Below are 18,590 nucleotides of genomic sequence, written 5' to 3'. Positions count from 1 at the left end.
TTAACTCACATATTATTATTATTTATTATTATAGCGCCATTTATTCCATGACGCTTTACATATATCTTTATAAATTCCTTATTATACCTGTGCTGCAGCTTACACCATCATTCTTCTCTCCGTTAGTATTGTAAAGGTGGATTTTTTCAGTATCACCTACCGGCAGCTGGAGAAACTGGTAAGATATATTGATCTGATATACTGTATATTTCAATAAAAGACAGAATCCCATTATTTGGTAACACCTTTTCAGGTTGTTTTTTGGCCCACACATGGCCATAGAGGTACCAGACACGACAATGATCACCTCCATTGTTGCGGATTGGGTTGCCGTTTAAGACCGGTTTCATACGGACCATGCTCGGATCACAATACCCGGTCTCTTGACCTAAGCCGGTCAGTCTGTGTATTGTAATCCAACCAGGTAGGTGTTTCACGGACCTATGAAACCGGCCTAAGAATCACATATGGTACGAATTTCAATAATATCCAATATTTTCCGGAATATGATTGATTTTTATCTCTCGGTCCTTTAGGTGGCTGATGAAATGAGCATTACTATGGAGAACTTGAAGGGATCCGAGCATGAAGAGCCCCATATTACCCATGCTATTGGGGAGACGCTATTTGAGCTCTACATCACCCTCAATGAACTGAGGCGCTTCAGAGATTACTTGCCGCTAAAGTAAGAGATCCTCAGATCCGCATCCCCTTCGCCGGGTCACATAGCTGCCAAATGATGGGATCAGTGTCACACATCGATACAAAGTTTGCATTATGATGTGTTCATTTAACAGGTGGACTTGGTTGACTGTTTTCCGATGTGTAAAGAGGCCTTAGAGGGAATCTCCATCACCAAATTTTTGATATCCCATCTGCGAGCAGCATGATATAGGGGCAGAGACCCTGATTCCAATCATGTATCACTTACTGGGCTGCTTGCTGCAGTTTTGATAATATCAAAGTTTTATCTGCTGCAGATCTCTGAATGCTGAGCTGTGCATAACCCCGCCCACACCACTGATTGGCTGCTTTCTGTGTACACTGTGCATAGGCAGAAAGCTGCCAATCAATGATGGGGGAGGGGCTATACAGAGTTCATGAATATGAAGGACTACATAGCAGCAGGTTTTCTACTCCTCTAGTGATGGTCCAAAACTAAAATTGATTTCAATCCTAAATCTCCATCTATTTAATATCATAATAAATAATTGATTTTGTTAAAACTACAACAACCAGCCAAGTAAGTGACACCTCGCTGGAATCAGGGTCTCTGTCTATAATATGCTGCCCTCTGAATAGGAGGCAAAAATCTGGTGACAGAAGTCTATAGACACTTTTCTGTCACTTCTAAAAAAAAAAAATTAATCAAGTTATCCACTACCCAAAGGATAGGAAATAACTTGCTGGTCCCTGGAGATCAGACCACTTGGAGGACCCCCAGCTACTCAGAGTTCAGGATCTGCAGACCTGTCCTAAATGGAGCAGTGGTGGACCTGTCCGATGTCTGCTCTCTTCATTGTTTATGGGACTGCCGAGTACCGCACTGTATTTTCAACACACCCATTGACCATGAATGAAGCTGAGTCCAAGCCCGTGCCCCTCCGCCCCATTAGGCATGATGGGGCGGCAGAGCTCCTTCCTTGAGTTTCCAGCATCGCTGAGGGTCCCAATGGTCGGGCCCCGAGCGATCAGCAAGTTATCCTTTATCCTGCCTTAAATTTCCACAACTAGAACACTCTCTACTTGGTAAATATTAGTTCAGGTCACAGTATCCAGCTATAACCATCGCCCTTTGTTTCCACAGAGACAATAAATCACTGGCTCTGACAGGATTTCACGAGCTGTTTAAAGTGTCCATTCACACATGGCTGCAAACCGTGCATGAAAAGACCTGTGAGCGGATACAGCGAGCGGTGGAAGGAGATAAGGTGATATGTAGCATATACTACTAGCACGGCATTCCCAAAGAAGTGAAGTCAAACCTGCACACAACCTCTTCATTCATTCATGGGACCTTGGATCGGAGGGAGTCTCAGTGGTCGGCGACTCGAGCATTTTTTTTCGAGCATGACCAAAATACTCAATTAGGATACGAGCATGCTAAGATAACGCCTTATCCAAGCACGCTCGCTCATCACTATTGGGCAGTCATTTTCTTTTTAGTTGTAGATCAGACTTTTTTTTTTTTTTTTTACTTGAGAAATATCATCGATATCACACCAGTTGCACGCAGGTGCTATGGTGGTTTTCTACAGTCGTGGCCAAAAGCTTTGAGACTAACACAAATTATGGTATTCAAAAAGTTTGTTGCTTCAGTTTTTATAGCGTCAATTTGCATTATAGCTTGCCATGAAAATCAGCCCAATTACAAAAAAAAAAAAACATTTTCATTGAATTTCAGCCCATAATTTCAGTGATCTTCTCATTAGCTCAAGAGAAAGTATTAACAAGGACAAGGTAGCTGATTTCATTCCATGATGCCGACTGGTTCCTTTAAAAGCGAACTGGTGCTTGAAATAATCCATGGTTACTGCTAAGGAAACGTACACAGTCATTGCTACGTTGCATTAATTGGGCTTTACAGATAAGGACTTTGGTGCTTGTAAGATTGCCCCTAAATCAACCATTTATCGAATCATCAAGAACTTCTAAGACAGAGATTCAGTTGCTGTGAAGAAGACTTCAGGGTTCCCAAGAAAGTTCAGCAAGTGCCAGGACTGACTCCTAAAGAGGATTTACCTATGAGATCAATTGAACACCACTGCAGAGCTTGATCAGAAATGGCAGCAGGCAAGTGTCAGTGCATCTGCACAAAGAGAGGCGATGGCTTTTAGAGTCTTGCCTTGGTGTCCCGAAGGACAGCAAAGAAGCCAATCGTCTCCAAGAAAAACATCAGGAACAGACTGACATTTCAGGAAGTACAGGGATCGGCCGGCAGAGGACTGGGGTAAAGTTATTTTCTCTGATGAAGCCCCCTTTTGACTGGTTGGGACATCTAGAAGAATGGTTGCCTGGAGAAGAGGTGGTGAGGGCTACCATGAATCCAACAGAAAAGCCTCCTGAGATCATTTATATGCAAGGTTTCATTTTATCCATGGCGGGGCTCACGGAAAATTTTGCCTGAGAACTCTGCCATGAATAAAGAATGTATACAGTAAAACCTGGAAAGACAATAAGAGCAACAGGGTCTTTTCCGGCTTACGAAGGGGAAGGATAAAAAGGGATTTGCTCACCTGGAGGGGCTGGGACAATCACAACCCCTTAGTCAGCTTGTATGAAAAATGGCTACTGCAGATCTATCATATGATAAGGTACAAACTTGGAGGTAAAGTGGCTGTAATCCCTCACTGCCGAGGTCAGACTGAAGAACATTGTTCCCATCGGAGGATTTGATTCTGATGGCCCACCTTTCTCCCCCACTGAAGAGCCCCATAGCAGCTGCAAGGTTTTCACTATGACCTCTCCTGAAAGAGAAGCCAGGGCCCACCGGAGGATTCTCCGGTTCTCTGGTGGGCCTGTCCAACCCTGCGAGGGTCCAATATATGATAAGAGACCAGATGAGGTTTTATTTGTCAACGCGTATCGAGGAAACCATACCTCTTCTTCAGGACAAACAACAATGATGGGTATATTTCATTTTTATATTTTTTTATTGCATTTACGTCTGTTTTTCAAGATTTTAAAATTTAATTATTATGCATTATTTTGACAAGATAACGTGGTGTGCTGGTGACATGACCCCGGAGGACCGTTTCCTTTTTGAATATATTGTCTATTTATTCCCACATTTTTGCGAGTTCTACCCCACCATTCTGATTTGTCCTAATGATGAGGTATGATTACATCGAAACGCGTTGACAAAACTGCATCGATACTGTATGTGGTCTCTTATCGTATACTGGATCCTTGCCAGCTCGGATTTACATCCACTTTCATCTGCAAGTTTGTACCTCATGAATAAAGAATGGGATCTAATCGTTCTCCGAGAGCAATTTCTCCCAATGATCCAGGATCAGATTGTTGATGAACAACGCTAATTCCAGCATGATTGAGAACATGTCACAACGTAAAAGTGATGGCTAAGTCGCTCGGTGAACAAAACATTGAAATTTTGAGGCCATGGCTAGAAAAAAAATCCCTTGAGAACCCTGATTAATCCTCAAAAAGCGGGAAGATGAACAAAAATACGGAAATTGTGATTAAACTCCAACCACAGATTAGGCAAGAATGTGCAGTCATCAGTCAGGATTTGACCCAGAAACTGATACCCAGCTGCCAGGGGGAGAAAGGCAGAAATTTTGTACAATAAGGGACAACACTGTAAATATTGATTCTTTATATATAAAGAATCAAAATTTACAGTGTTGTCCCTTATTGTACAAAATTTCTGTCTTTCTTGATGCATTTGTCAATAAAAGTTTAAAAACTTCTGATATGTTTCTAATTGTACTTGAATACCTAAATAAACTTCCGACGAAAGATCTAAGAACACCGAAGCAGCAAACTTTGTGAAAATCAAAAATTGTCCGTCTCAAAATTTGCATGTTCCTTGCGCATACGCCACATCTTGCTTTTAGCTGCATGAATATTTTCGATATACCGTCACTAATTTGGATCAGAAAGTATACATTAAAGTGTGTAGGATTAGAAGTTTTAGAATTAGCAAATTCCTTATGATCTCGGTGCTCCCTTAATGCCAGTGGATGGCGCTGTCATCTCGTAGCGTTTGCATTTGACCACTTTTGTAGGTATTCTGCGTTTTTGCAGTTTCCTATTGTTCCTCCGATCTTATTTGCTAGTACTCATCTTGTATTTGTTGCAGTTTCCTTGTTATTTCTCATCTTTTCTGTATATTTTCCGCTTTGCACAGCTCGAGTATGTGGACTCTCTTTCTAAGCACAGCGGCTCCGCGGTGGACGTCACTTTGTGCTTCTCACAAATCCGAGAGTTCTGGGCACAGCTCGCCTGGCCGGACTCCTCAGAGGCTTTCGTCTTTTTAACTCAGCTTTCTGATGTAAGTTGGGGAACCGATGCACGGTCATCATTTAATTATAGTGGTCACTGAAGTGCCCATAAGATACAAAAAAAGTTAATATTCCTAAAAAAAAGACATAAAAATATAAAATGGAGTATTCTCTGCATTAATTTTTCTTACTGCAAGTAAATTTAAAGGGAACTTGTCACCTCCAAAAATTGTCGGGAAGTGAACGGTGACCGTAACACTTCCTCTATGACTAAAAGATGGCGGCTGCAAGGATAATAAAACTTTATTTTCTCCCTGTAGCCGCTGCTCCAGTACATAATATAAATGTTATTTACCAGTATATTTCCAGGTGAGTTGTGGTTTTGGACACATCGGGTTCCCTTTAAGTTGCTGATCGGCTCTGGATTTTGTTTTTGCAAATATTTCACATTGATTTCAATCCTATTGATACCAGATTTGGCTACAAAGAAATTCGCACTGAAATTTTTCATGTGTCCTTGTGGTTTCTACCAGATTTTCTATGGAAATGTCCTGCAGCATTTCCGTTCCCTACAAAACCTAAAAGTAAAAAATACCTCCAGCAATTTCTCATGGAGAGCGGATATACCAAATAGATTTTGTAAGTTTATTTCTAATATTATATTTAACTGATAATATCTATGCAATTGCGTTTTTTTATGTTTTAGGATATGTGCAAAGCAGCAATATATTATTCAGAAGCAATTAAACGTAAAGTTGATAAAAGTCACCAGTCGGCAGGGCAGACTATTGTTACGGAGCAGGTAAGTGAATGGTTAAGTTAAAGGGAATCTGTCAGCAGATTTTTGCCACCTTATCTGAGAGCAGTGTAATGTTGAAACAGAGACCCTGATTCCAGGGATGTCACTTACTGGGCTGCTCTCTGTAGTTTCTATACAATCACAGGTTTATCAGGAGGAGATTATCACTAGAGGACTAGTAAATCTTCTGCCTTGTAGTCGTACATATTCTTGAGTTCTGTATAACTTCGCCCCCAACTCTGGCAGCTTTCTGCCTATGCACAGGACACACATAGAGGCCAATCAGTGATGTGGGTGTGGTTATACAGAGCTCAGCATTCAGAGAACTGCTAGATCTGCAGAAGAGAAAACTGATTTTATCAAAAGTGCAGCAAGCAGGCCTGTAAGTGATGCATTGCTGGAATCAGGGTCTCTGCCCCTACATTATGCTGCTCTCCGATGGGGTGGAATAAACCTGGTGACAGATTCCCTTTAGGTATTAAATGGTTTGTCCACTTTGAACAATCCCACATGAAGAAAAACTGATCACAAACTGATCACAGGTTGTTCTGCTCTTAGAGCCCATGGCAATCAAATATTATCTGTGGGGTGACGTGTACCATGTATTGAACTTGCCAGCAGCACCACCACAATTGTGGGATTGCACAGTTCTGCTCTGCTGTCCCTGTGGGTCATTTACAGACCTCAATGATTTTTGATGGTCACCGGCCTTTTAATTTCTTCTTGGTATGTGAGCATGAAAACACAGTGCTCATTATTGAACGCTGCGGCGCATGTAATGCGAGATTACGTACTTTGTGGGCGGAGTTAGTGCGCAATTTGTACAGCCCCCGAAGGACCGCTTAAATAAACAAATGGCTTTTGTAAGATAGAAGGTTCCCCCACCCTTGTCCTAGGACCTCCAGAGCTAAATATACTTCTTGTATCCCCTTTTAAAAGCCATTCAACAATCATCCATGGACCCCCAGTATTGTCAAACCCTCTTCTTAGGGTGGGCCGGTCTCCTTTAAGATAGCTTGATCACAGCTGTTGATATTGCTGGAGGCCTCCTCCATATGGGGATAGGGGATACCTTGCTGATCGTTGGGTCCCTGTCCTAAATAAAGTGGAGGTGCGCATGCTCCATTCATTGTCAATGGACTGACAGAGAATTTATTTTACTTGCATGTATAGCGCCATTAGTTTCCACAGCGCTTTACAGGCATTACCATCGCTGTCCCCATTGGGGCTCACAATCTACATTCCATATCAGTATGTCTTTGGAGTGTGGGAGGAAACCCACCAAACACCGGGAGAAGATACAATCTCATTGCAGAAATTGTCCTTTGAGCTCAAGAACCCAGCACTGCAAGGCTACAGTGCTAACCACTGATCCACCGTACAGTGCTAACCACTGGGCCACCATACAGTGCTAACCACTGAGCCACCGTACAGTGCTAACCACTGAGCCACCGTACAGTGCTAACCACTGAGCCACCGTACAGTGCTAACCACTGAGCCACCGTACAGTGCTAACCACTGAGCCACCGTACAGTGCTAACCATTGAGCCACCGTACAGTGCTAACCACTGAGCCACCGTACAGTGCTAACCATTGAGCCACCGTACAGTGCTAACCATTGAGCCACCGTATAGTGCTAACCACTGAGCCACCGTACAGTGCTAACCACTGAGCCACCGTACAGTGCTAACCACTGAGCCACCGTACAGTGCTAACCACTGAGCCACCGTACAGTGCTAACCACTGGGCCACCGTACAGTGCTAACCATTCAGCCACCGTATAGTGCTAACCACTGAGCCACCGTACAGTGCTAACCACTGAGCCACCGTACAGTGCTAACCACTGAGCCACCGTACAGTGCTAACCACTGAGCCACCGTAGAGTGCTAACCACTGAGCCACCGTAGAGTGCTAACCACTGAGCCACCGTAGAGTGCTAACCACTGAGCCACCGTACAGTGCTAACCACTGAGCCACCGTACAGTGCTAACCACTGAGCCACCGTACAGTGCTAACCACTGAGCCACCCTACAGTGCTAACCATTGAGCCACCGTATAGTGCTAACCACTGATCCACCGTACAGTGCTAACCACTGAGCCACCCTACAGTGCTAACCACTGAGCCACCATGCAGTGCTAACCACTGAGCCACCGTACAGTGCTAACCACTGAGCCACCTTACAGTGCTAACCATTGAGCCACCACGCTGCCCTAGCTTTCCTGTTTTCAAGGTTTAAAGCCCAGATCTCTTTATTAGTGGTGGGGTTCCCAGTAGATGGACCTCCAGTGATCAGCATGTTAACCCCTATCCCATGGATAGAAAATAACTTGTATTTTTGGGAATAATCCTTTAAGAGCCATCCACAAATCAGATGAAAATCCAACATCTCTGTATTTTTTTGCAAAAAAAAAAAATGGATATGTGACCATGCCTATAGTCCAAAATGGACCGAACAAGTATGAGAAAGTCAGAGGGGTAAAAGGGGGCTTCCATTGATCCCAATTATGGCACCTATAGGAGATGGTCCAACCTTGCTTCATCAGGGAGGCCCCCATATGGCGACACACGGAGCTCATCAGGACATGTACTTGAGCTCTTTGCTAATCAGGGATAAGTCTGAGCAGAGAACCCCAACTTTCATCCATGAGAAGGTCACTGCGCAGGGGAAATTTTAAGCAAAGTCTGATTACCGATTTTCTTCTCCAGCTTTGCATCATCCTGAATAACATCGAGCTCGTGCGCAAGTTTATGGGCAACGTCCTGAAAGATCTAGATTGGAAGTCTGTGGAGGCAGCAGTGGAGCAAACGAGTGGAAGTGATGGGAAGCAGCAGGTGCAGAAAGCCCTGAGCACCCAGCTCCAGAACATCGATACAGACATGCAGAGAGAGGCCAAGAACATGATCTCACACCTAACAGAGAAGGTAACGTGGCTCCTGTATAGAAATCACGTCCTCTAAGAGCTGGCCAGATCCAGAGGAGGCCTCCCTCCTACAATGGGGTCTTCTACAAGCCTGGGGCTACCTAAAATCCTGAACCCAGGAGCCGTCACTGTAAACGGGTGCTTGTAACGCAACAGCGTAAACAATGAGGACTCGATAATAACCAACAGATATTTATTTGCTTAACACGGATATATGTGAGGTCTACAGATGATAGCAAAGGGTAGCGCCAACAATGGAAATACAATGAGAATACAGGAATTTGTCTACACTGATTATTAACAGGATTCTATTCACCTGCTATGGTTCTATCGTTACAAGTGAACGACTATTATCGTCAGCGGTGTCTTGGACCTAATACCTTGACCCGAAGTGCGTCACAGTACTATTCGGCTGGTCACCATCCTCACCCTCTCTTCTCTTAGGCAATAAGAATCGTTGTACTGGCCCTAACGGAAGTCTACAATACTACACCGGTAGGCTGCAAGTCCCTTATCAATCAGTCACTTTGCACACCCATTGTGCTTCCCGCTGTAGTCCCCTGAAGCACAGCCCAACCTTCCCACACCAACATCCCTCTCCTGCGGCCTAGTCGTCTGCCTCTGCCCTCGCTCTGCGCACTTGGCTCCGGTCTGGTTACTCGGTTCTTCACTCGGATCTGATTACTTGGGTTTTTCACTTGGATCTGGTTACTCTGTTCTGGTCACCCATAATGGTGGCTATAATCTGACTCCACTACACCTTACCCCCGTCCTTCTACAGGTCCAGGCACTGACTCCTCCGGACCTTTTATTATTAATAACCGCATCACATCTGTGACCTGACCTGGTGTCTTCTCCAATCCCTTTCCCTCAGGAACCATGTACTTCGTCCTTCAGTTCCTGTTGATGCAGTCCTTGCTACCTTCTCTAGTCCTACAACATTTGACTACCACGTGGCGGCACTTACTTGCCAACACTCTATTAGGCCTCAAACTGTGGAAATCTTTAATTTATTCATCTCCTTACACAGCTACAGCTGTGGCTTGTGATTGTGCCAGGATGACCAAACACAATGGTCTGGTAAACATGCTGCAAGCAAATAAACTTCTATGGGATGAAGAAATCTGGATTTTGCCTTTCTAACGTTTGCTACTTACACACAACTCTATTTTCATTCCGAGTGCTGTTCCTGAAAAAACAAACAGCACTCGGACCAATGTTATTCATTAGGACTGTTCAGATGACCATTTTTTCCACACAGACCGAATATATACCAAAAATATCGGATCATCAACTGTATAGCATCCAATACGTTGCGATTCTTTACCATAGGAAACTATATTTGATCTTGTAAAATTTTAATAACTGAAATAGATGCAAAAATCAGCCGTTTTTCCATGCTGAAAAATTGGATGATTTTTGTTTTTATTGTTTTTATACGCTCGTGTGAACTTCGCCTAAGGAAAACCTGTCACTAGCTTTGTGGATACTAAACCTCCAGCACACAGGATGTGGGTAGGGTTCAGCATTTCCAGCATGTCCATGTCAAAACAGTCATTTTAGTATTAGGAACCAGTTGTTCCCAGTGTCGGCGGCAGCCGGAATGGCTCAGATACGTAGTAGCTTCACAGCACAGCCCTTTGGACTGTACAGTAACTGCGGCTGGGTACTGGTATCTGCCCCCTATTCAAATCATTTGGGGGTGCATGTGCAGTACCTGCCGCGGCCACTATACAGTCAGTGGAGCTGTGCAGCTCGGGAACTGAACAATTCCTGCTGCCGCCGACACCAGGAACAGCTGATCGGCGGAGGTGCCGGATATCACATCCCCACTGATCAGACATTGATGACCTATCCTAAAGATAAGCTATCAATGTTAACATCCAAGACAACCCCTTTAACTCTTAAGGCCCCAATATACATTAATCTAAAGTTGGCTGAATCCACCGCTATGGCTGGTTTGACTGCCTAATATGTGTGGGGGTCTCCTGGTTTACTTGTAAATCCACCAAGGGTGGAAGCCATGGACGAGCTGCTGCTCCGTAACGCCCTGGCACTTTAAGGGAAAATTGAGTTCCAAAGATAATTTACGAGATTTCCGTTCAAACATGGGGCCTTTACTGAACTTGATAAGGGTTATGTACAAGGGATACACAGTCATAAGCACGTTCCCGTAAGAAGCCTTTTCACACACACCGTTTCCTACTGTATCCTTCCTCTGAAGTTACTCCAGGGCCCTGCAGCTTATCTGTTTCGCCATATGTCACCACAACCCAGCTTCTATGCCACCGTCCTGATCAGCGAGTCTCTCCACTCGCTCAGCGGCTCCGAGTCCTATCACTATGAACGCCCTCTATCTACCGCTCAGGACCCCCACTATTCCCACAATCTCAGACCGGTTCAGGTCCATTATATTCAGAACTAGCAAGCTCTCGGATTTCTCTTGACTCGGCGTCTTGTCAGATAATGCCTCTTAGAAAGTCACTCCGCATTGTCAGTTCTCCTCTTCAGGATCCCCTGTTAATACGTCTCTTTATGCTGTGGATCACCCCTTGGCAGTACTGCACACTTGTTACTCTCTAAACTCTATCTGACTGTCAGGAAGTATTCTGCTTTCTCTGGCACTAACATTTCCCAATGTGGGCTTGTCCCAACTCTTAACTCTCACTTACCCTGCTGTCTGTTGCTGGGCAGAACTTCCCTACAAAACACTATCTTACAGTCAACTATGTGATAACACTATGCATTACTAATCCTACACTGTACACTTAAACATTACTACACATTACTTATCTTACATTGTGGAGGATCTGTGCAGCACACTATCTATAGTATACTAACAGTACTTGTCACACTCTATACATTATACAGTACCATATCACAATATGTGTGCCCCAACATTTGAATCCTTATTGAATGGAGATATTAATCCTTACCCCTGATCTGCTTGGGAATGGTAACTTTGGGGTCATTTGCATAATCATCAGCACTTTATGGGGTCCTAGTTCCGAAATTGCTTTATATACTGTATAACATGAAATTACATTTCTCCTGTGTCTGCAGATGATCGGAGATATAAAGAAATACATCCAGCACATAAGCTTGTCACCAGACTCTATCCAGAATGATGAGGTGGGTATCAATGATGAGGAATCTGTCTGACAACTGCATAGGATGAAAGGAAGATAAATATTTGATTAAAAAAAAGTACTGTATATTATCACATCCCCAATGTAGGGGATATGGTGCCAGATATCCACTGTCCCTTCAAACCCACCAATCTAAAATAAATGACCATTAATATTAAAGTCCCCAGTTACCCCTTTAACTAAACTCCTCATCAGACATGTCACGTTGTGGTCCTGGTCTGGTGAATAATAGTTCATATCCATGAAGGAACATGGTAGCAATCAGCAGCTTTATGAGACTAACCATGACTGGTGCTTTAAAGCGGATCTGTCACCAGGTCATTTTTGCTCTTATTTTATTCCCACAGCTCCTGAGCATTCTGTTTTTGGTTAGTTTTTTAAAGCTGCCATATGGTAGCAGAGATATGGAATTCCGTGAGCTACGCCCTCTTGTAAAGATCATAAAAATTAGCCCTAAAAGGGGCAATATCTCTGGATGGCATATTCACAACTCAGGGTCCCGCCTCCTCTGTATCACAGCTCAGGGCCCCACCTCCTGTGTCACAGCTCAGGGCCCCACCTCCTGTGTCACAGCTCAGGGCCCCGCCTCCTCAGTGTCACAGCTCAGGGCCCCACCTCCTCTGTGTCACAGCTCAGGGCCCCACCACCTGTGTGTTACAGCTCAGGGCCCCACCTCCTGTGTCACAGCTCAGGGCCCCACCTCCTGTGTCACAGCTCAGGGCCCCGCCTCCTCAGTGTCACAGCTCAGGGCCCCACCTCCTGTGTCACAGCTCAGGGCCCCGCCTCCTCAGTGTCACAGCTCAGGGCCCCACCTCCTGTGTCACAGCTCAGGGCCCCACCTCCTGTGTCACAGCTCAGGGCCCCGCCTCCTCAGTGTCACAGCTAAGGGCCCCACCTCCTGTGTCACAGCTCAGGGCCCCGCCTCCTCAGTGTCACAGCTCAGGGCCCCACCTCCTGTGTCACAGCTCAGGGCCCCACCTCCTGTGTCACAGCTCAGGGCCCCACCTCCTCAGTGTCACAGCTCAGGGCCCCGCCTCCTGTGTCACAGCTCAGGGCCCCGCCTCCTCAGTGTCACAGCTCAGGGCCCCACCTCCTCTGTGTCACAGCTCAGGGCCCCACCACCTGTGTGTTACAGCTTAGGACCCCACCTCCTGTGTGTCACAGCTCAGGGCTCTGCCTCCTGTGTCACAACTCAGGGTCCCTCCTCCTCTGTGTCACAGCTCAGGGCCCCACCTCCTGTGTCACAGCTCAGGGCCCCGCCTCCTGTGTCACAGCTCAGGGCCCCGCCTCCTGTGTCACAGCTAAGGGCCCCACCTCCTGTGTCACAGCTCAGGGCCCCACCTCCTGTGTCACAGCTCAGGGCCCCACCTCCTGTGTCACAGCTCAGGGCCCCACCTCCTGTGTCACAGCAAAGGGCCCCACCTCCTGTGTCACAGCTCAGGGCCCCGCCTCCTCAGTGTCACAGCTCAGGGCCCCACCTCCTGTGTCACAGCTCAGGGCCCCGCCTCCTCAGTGTCACAGCTCAGGGCCCCACCTCCTCAGTGTCACAGCTCAAGGTCTCGCCTCCTCTGTGTCACAGCTCGGGGCCCCACCACCTGTGTGTTACAGCTCAGGGCCCCGCCTCCTCAGTGTCACAGCTCAAGGTCTCGCCTCCTCTGTGTCACAGCTCGGGGCCCCACCTCCTGTGTCACAGCTCAGGGCTCCACCTCCTCAGTGTCACAGATCAGGGCCCCACCTCCTGTGTCACAGCTCAGGGCCCCGCCTCCTCAGTGTCACAGCTCAGGGCCCCACCTCCTGTGTCACAGCTCAGGGCCTCACCTCTGTGTCACAGCTTAGGGCCCCACCTCCACTGTGTCACAGCTCAGGGCCCCACCTCCTCTGTCACAGCTCAGGGCCCCACCTCCTCTGTCACAGCTCAGGGCCTCACCTCCTCCATGTCATAGTTCAGGGCCCCACCTCCTCTGTCACAGCTCGGGGCCTCACCTCCTCTGTCACAGCTCAGGGCCCCACCTCCTCTGTGTCATAGTTCAGGGCCCCACCTCCTCTGTCACAGCTCAGGGCCCAACCTCCTCTTGGTCACAGCTCAGGGTCCCGCCTCCTCAGTGTCATAATTCAGGGCCCCGCCTCCTCAGTGTCATAGTTCAGGGCCCCGCCTCCGCAGTGTTACAGCTCAGGGCCCCACCTCCTCTGTGTCACAGCTCAGGGCCCCACCTCCTCTGTGTCACAGCTCAGGGCCCCACCTCCTCTGTGTCACATCTCAGGGCCCCACCTCCTCTGTGTCACAGCTCACAGCCCCGCCTCCGCAGTGTCACAGTTCGGGGTCGTGCCTTCTCGGCATCACATCTCAGGGCCCCGCCTCCGCAGTGTTACAGCTCAGGGCCCCGCCTCCTCTGTGTCACAGCTCAGGGCCCCACCTCCTCTGTGTCACAGCTCAGGGCCCCACCTCCTCTGTTGCACAGCTCACGGCCCCGCCTCCTCTGTGTCACAGCTCAGGGCCCCACCTCCTCTGTGTCACAGCTCAGGGCCCCACCTCCTCTGTGTTACAGCTCAGGGCCCCACCTCCTCTGTGTCACAGCTCAGGGCCCCACCTCCTCTGTGTTACAGCTCAGGGCCCCACCTCCTCTGTGTCACAGCTCAGGGCCCCACCTCCTCTGTGTCACAGCTCAGGGCCCCACCTCCTCTGTGTCACAGCTCACGGCCCCGCCTCCGCAGTGTCACAGCTCGGGGTCGTGCCTTCTCGGCATCACAGCTCAGGGCCCTGCCTCCGCAGTGTCACAGATCAGGGCCCCGCCTCCGCAGTCTCACAGCTCGGGGTCGTGCCTTCTCGGCGTCACAGCTCAGGACCCCCGCCTCTGCAGTGACACAGATCAGGGCCCCGCCTCCGCAGTCTCACACATCGGGATCGTGCCTTCTCGGCGTCACAGCTCAGGGCCCCACCTCTGCAGTGTCACAGATCAGGGCCCCGCCTCCGCAGTGTCATAGCTCGGGGTCGTGCCTTCTCGGCATTACAGCTCAGGGCCCCACCTCCGCAGTGTCACAGATCAGGGCCCCGCCTCCACAGTATCACAGCTCGGGGCCCCGCCTCCACAGTGTCACAGCTCAGGGCCCCGCCTCCACAGTGTCACAGCTCAGGGCCCCGCCTCCGCACTGTCACAGCTCAGGGCCCCGCCTCCGCACTGTCACAGCTCAGGGCCCTGCCTCCGCACTGTCACAGCTCAGGGCCCCGCCTCCTTAGTGTCATAGTTCAGGGCCCCGCCTCGGCAGTGTCACAGCTCAGGGCCCCGCCTCTGAACTGTCACAGCTCAGGGCCCTGCCTCCGCAGTGTCACAGATCAGGGCCCGCCTCCGCAGTGTCACAGATCATGGCCCCGCCTCCGCAGTCTCACACATCGGGATCGTGCCTTCTCGGCGTCACAGCTCAGGGCCCCACCTCTGCAGTGTCACAGATCAGGGCCCCGCCTCCGCAGTGTCATAGCTCGGGGTCGTGCCTTCTCGGCATTACAGCTCAGGGCCCCACCTCCGCAGTGTCACAGATCAGGGCCCCGCCTCCACAGTATCACAGCTCGGGGCCCCGCCTCCACAGTGTCACAGCTCAGGGCCCCGCCTCCACAGTGTCACAGCTCAGGGCCCCGCCTCCGCACTGTCACAGCTCAGGGCCCCGCCTCCGCACTGTCACAGCTCAGGGCCCCGCCTCCGCACTGTCACAGCTCAGGGCCCCGCCTCCGCACTGTCACAGCTCAGGGCCCCGCCTCCGCACTGTCACAGCTCAGGGCCCCGCCTCCTCAATGTCATAGTTCAGGGCCCCGCCTCCGCAGTGTCACAGCTCAGGGCCCCGCCTCCGCATTGTCACAGGTTAGGGCCCCACCTCTGCAGTGTCACAGATCAGGGCCCCGCCTCCGCAGTGTCACAGATCATGGCCCCGCCTCCACAGTGTCACAGCTCAGGGCCCCGCCTCCGCAGTGTCACAGATCAGGGCCCGCCTCCGCAGTGTCACAGCTCAAGGCTCCGCCTCTGTGGTGTCACAGCTCAGGGCCCCACCTCCTGTGTCACAGCTCACGGCCCCGCCTCCGCAGTGTCCCAGCTCGGGGTCGTGCCTCCGCAGTGTCACAGCTCGGGGTCGTGCCTTCTCAGCGTCACAGCTCAGTGCTCCTTTATTTTACCTTTAGAATATTCGTGACCCGTTTGTATAATGAAGAGATGGCCAACACGCCAACTGTTTACCGTCACTCCAGAGACCTCAGTGCGCCATTATTACGGGAATGTGGTTGCGTTGCAAGTGATTGATTCGTCTTCTGATATGGCGGACTGGCAGCATTGTGCGGTATTTTTAGCACCCGTCAGTGCAATCACAATCATGTTTATGGAAATCTCCACAAATATGGGAATAATTACTGCAATCATCAGAATTAATTTAGACTTTTACGGCTCATCCATTGGAACATTGGTAATTTATCTGTCGTTTTAATCCCTGACATATGGCGTGTGCTCTGTTCCAGGCTGTGTCTCCCCTAATGAAATATCTCGATGACAAATTAATTATACTGAGTGAAACCTTGGTGAAGGAGAACTTGTACAGGTAAGAGCGGAGCGTCTCATGTGTCACCGTAATGAATCAAAGAGGTAAATTTGGGGGACGTGTTACCCGAAGACTCCCCGTGCCCTCACGCTCATCAGATATTCAGCGATTAGTGTCGTATAATGATGGATGATGGTACAGGGGTTCTCATTAGATCATCCCTATCCATGAGCCTTAGAGAGGACCTGTCGCTTTCCATAAATAAGTATTATTTTTACCTGGTATAAATACTGCTGTTCCCCTGAATCTGACGTTGTTCTTCTTGTGTTCCTGCTCCTCTCCATTCCTGAGATATGACCCTTTCTTTCCTGAATAGAAATCTTTTATTTTAGCCAACTGGGAGTGGTCCTCAAGAAAACACCCATGAATAAAAGTTGACAACCACACCCCTTTGGCCAAAAGTACTAGATGCCTTATCTCAGGAATGGAGAGGCTCCGAAACAGAAGAAAAAGAACGCCGGATGCAGGAGAACAGCGGGATTTACACCAGGTAAAAAATAAATAAATATATATATATATATATATATATATATATATATATATATATATATATATATATATATATATATATATATATACAGGTCCTTCTCAAAAAATTAGCATATAGTGTTAAATTTCATTATTTACCATAATGTAATGATTACAATTAAACTTTCATATATTATAGATTCATTATCCACCAACTGAAATTTGTCAGGTCTTTTATTGTTTTAATACTGATGATTTTGGCATACAACTCCTGATAACCCAAAAAACCTGTCTCAATAAATTAGCATATTTCACCCATCCAATCAAATAAAAGTGTTTTTTAATAACAAACAAAAAAACCAACAAATAATAATGTTCAGTTATGCACTCAATACTTGGTCGGGAATCCTTTGGCAGAAATGACTGCTTCAATGCGGCGTGGCATGGAGGCAATCAGCCTGTGACACTGCTGAGATGTTATGGAGGCCCAGGATGCTTCAATAGCGGCCTTAAGCTCATCCAGAGTGTTGGGTCTTGCGTCTCTCAACTTTCTCTTCACAATATCCCACAGATTCTCTATGGGGTTCAGGTCAGGAGAGTTGGCAGGCCAATTGAGCACAGTAATACCATGGTCAGTAAACCATTTACCAGTGGTTTTGGCACTGTGAGCAGGTGCCAGGTCGTGCTGAAAAATGAAATCTTCATCTCCATAAAGCATTTCAGCCGATGGAAGCATGAAGTGCTCCAAAATCTCCTGATAGCTAGCTGCATTGACCCTGCCCTTGATGAAACACAGTGGACCAACACCAGCAGCTGACATGGCACCCCACACCATCACTGACTGTGGGTACTTGACACTGGACTTCAGGCATTTTGGCATTTCCTTCTCCCCAGTCTTCCTCCAGACTCTGGCACCTTGATTTCCGAATGACATGCAAAATTTGCTTTCATCAGAAAAAAGTACTTGGGACCACTTAGCAACAGTCCAGTGCTGCTTCTCTGTAGCTCAAAAGTGGCTTTACCTGGGGAATGCGGCACCTGTAGCCCATTTCCTGCACACGCCTGTGCACGGTGGCTCTGGATGTTTCCACACCAGACTCAGTCCACTGCTTCCTCAGGTTCCCCAAGGTCTGGAATCGGTCCTTCTCCACAATCTTCCTCAGGGTCCGGTCTCCTCTTCTCGTTGTACAGCGTTTTCTGACACATTGTTTCCTTCCAACAGACTTACCATTGAGGTGCCTTGATACAGCACTCTGGGAACAGCCTATTTGTTGAGAAATTTCTTTCTGGGTCTTACCCTCTTGCTTGAGGGTGTCAATGATGGCCTTCTTGACATCTGTCAGGTCGCTAGTCTTACCCATGATGGGGGTTTTGAGTAATGAACCAGGCAGGGAGTTTATAAAAGCCTCAGGTATCTTTTGCATGTGTTTAGAGTTAATTAGTTGATTCAGAAGATTAGGGTAATAGGTCGTTTAGAGAACCTTTTCTTGATATGCTAATTTATTGAGACAGGTTTTTTGGGTTATCAGGAGTTGTATGCCAAAATCATCAGTATTAAAACAATAAAAGACCTGACAAATTTCAGTTGGTGGATAATGAATCTATAATATATGAAAGTTTAATTGTAATCATTACATTATGGTAAATATTGAAATTTAACACTATATGCTAATTTTTTGAGAAGGACCTGTATATATATATATATATATA

At 47.7% G+C, this 18,590-nt stretch overlaps 1 protein-coding gene across 1 annotated transcript in view; it reads left to right on the top strand.

The window, feature by feature from the left end:
- The window catches only part of BAIAP3 (BAI1 associated protein 3), a 236,132-nt gene that overhangs the window by 193,919 nt on the left and 23,623 nt on the right, over positions 1-18,590 (top strand). The window contains exons 20-27 of the mRNA XM_069734301.1: positions 127-178; positions 537-685; positions 1,808-1,931; positions 4,874-5,017; positions 5,674-5,769; positions 8,474-8,689; positions 11,752-11,820; positions 16,333-16,412. Coding sequence (XP_069590402.1) covers positions 127-178; positions 537-685; positions 1,808-1,931; positions 4,874-5,017; positions 5,674-5,769; positions 8,474-8,689; positions 11,752-11,820; positions 16,333-16,412 — 930 coding nt within the window. The remainder of the gene's footprint in view (positions 1-126; positions 179-536; positions 686-1,807; positions 1,932-4,873; positions 5,018-5,673; positions 5,770-8,473; positions 8,690-11,751; positions 11,821-16,332; positions 16,413-18,590) is intronic.

Source organism: Ranitomeya imitator, chromosome 7 (assembly GCF_032444005.1).
Source record: "Ranitomeya imitator isolate aRanImi1 chromosome 7, aRanImi1.pri, whole genome shotgun sequence".
Classification (NCBI taxonomy): domain Eukaryota; kingdom Metazoa; phylum Chordata; class Amphibia; order Anura; family Dendrobatidae; genus Ranitomeya; species Ranitomeya imitator.
Note: the sequence above shows the minus strand (reverse complement) of the source record. Positions and strands in the feature narration are given on the sequence as shown.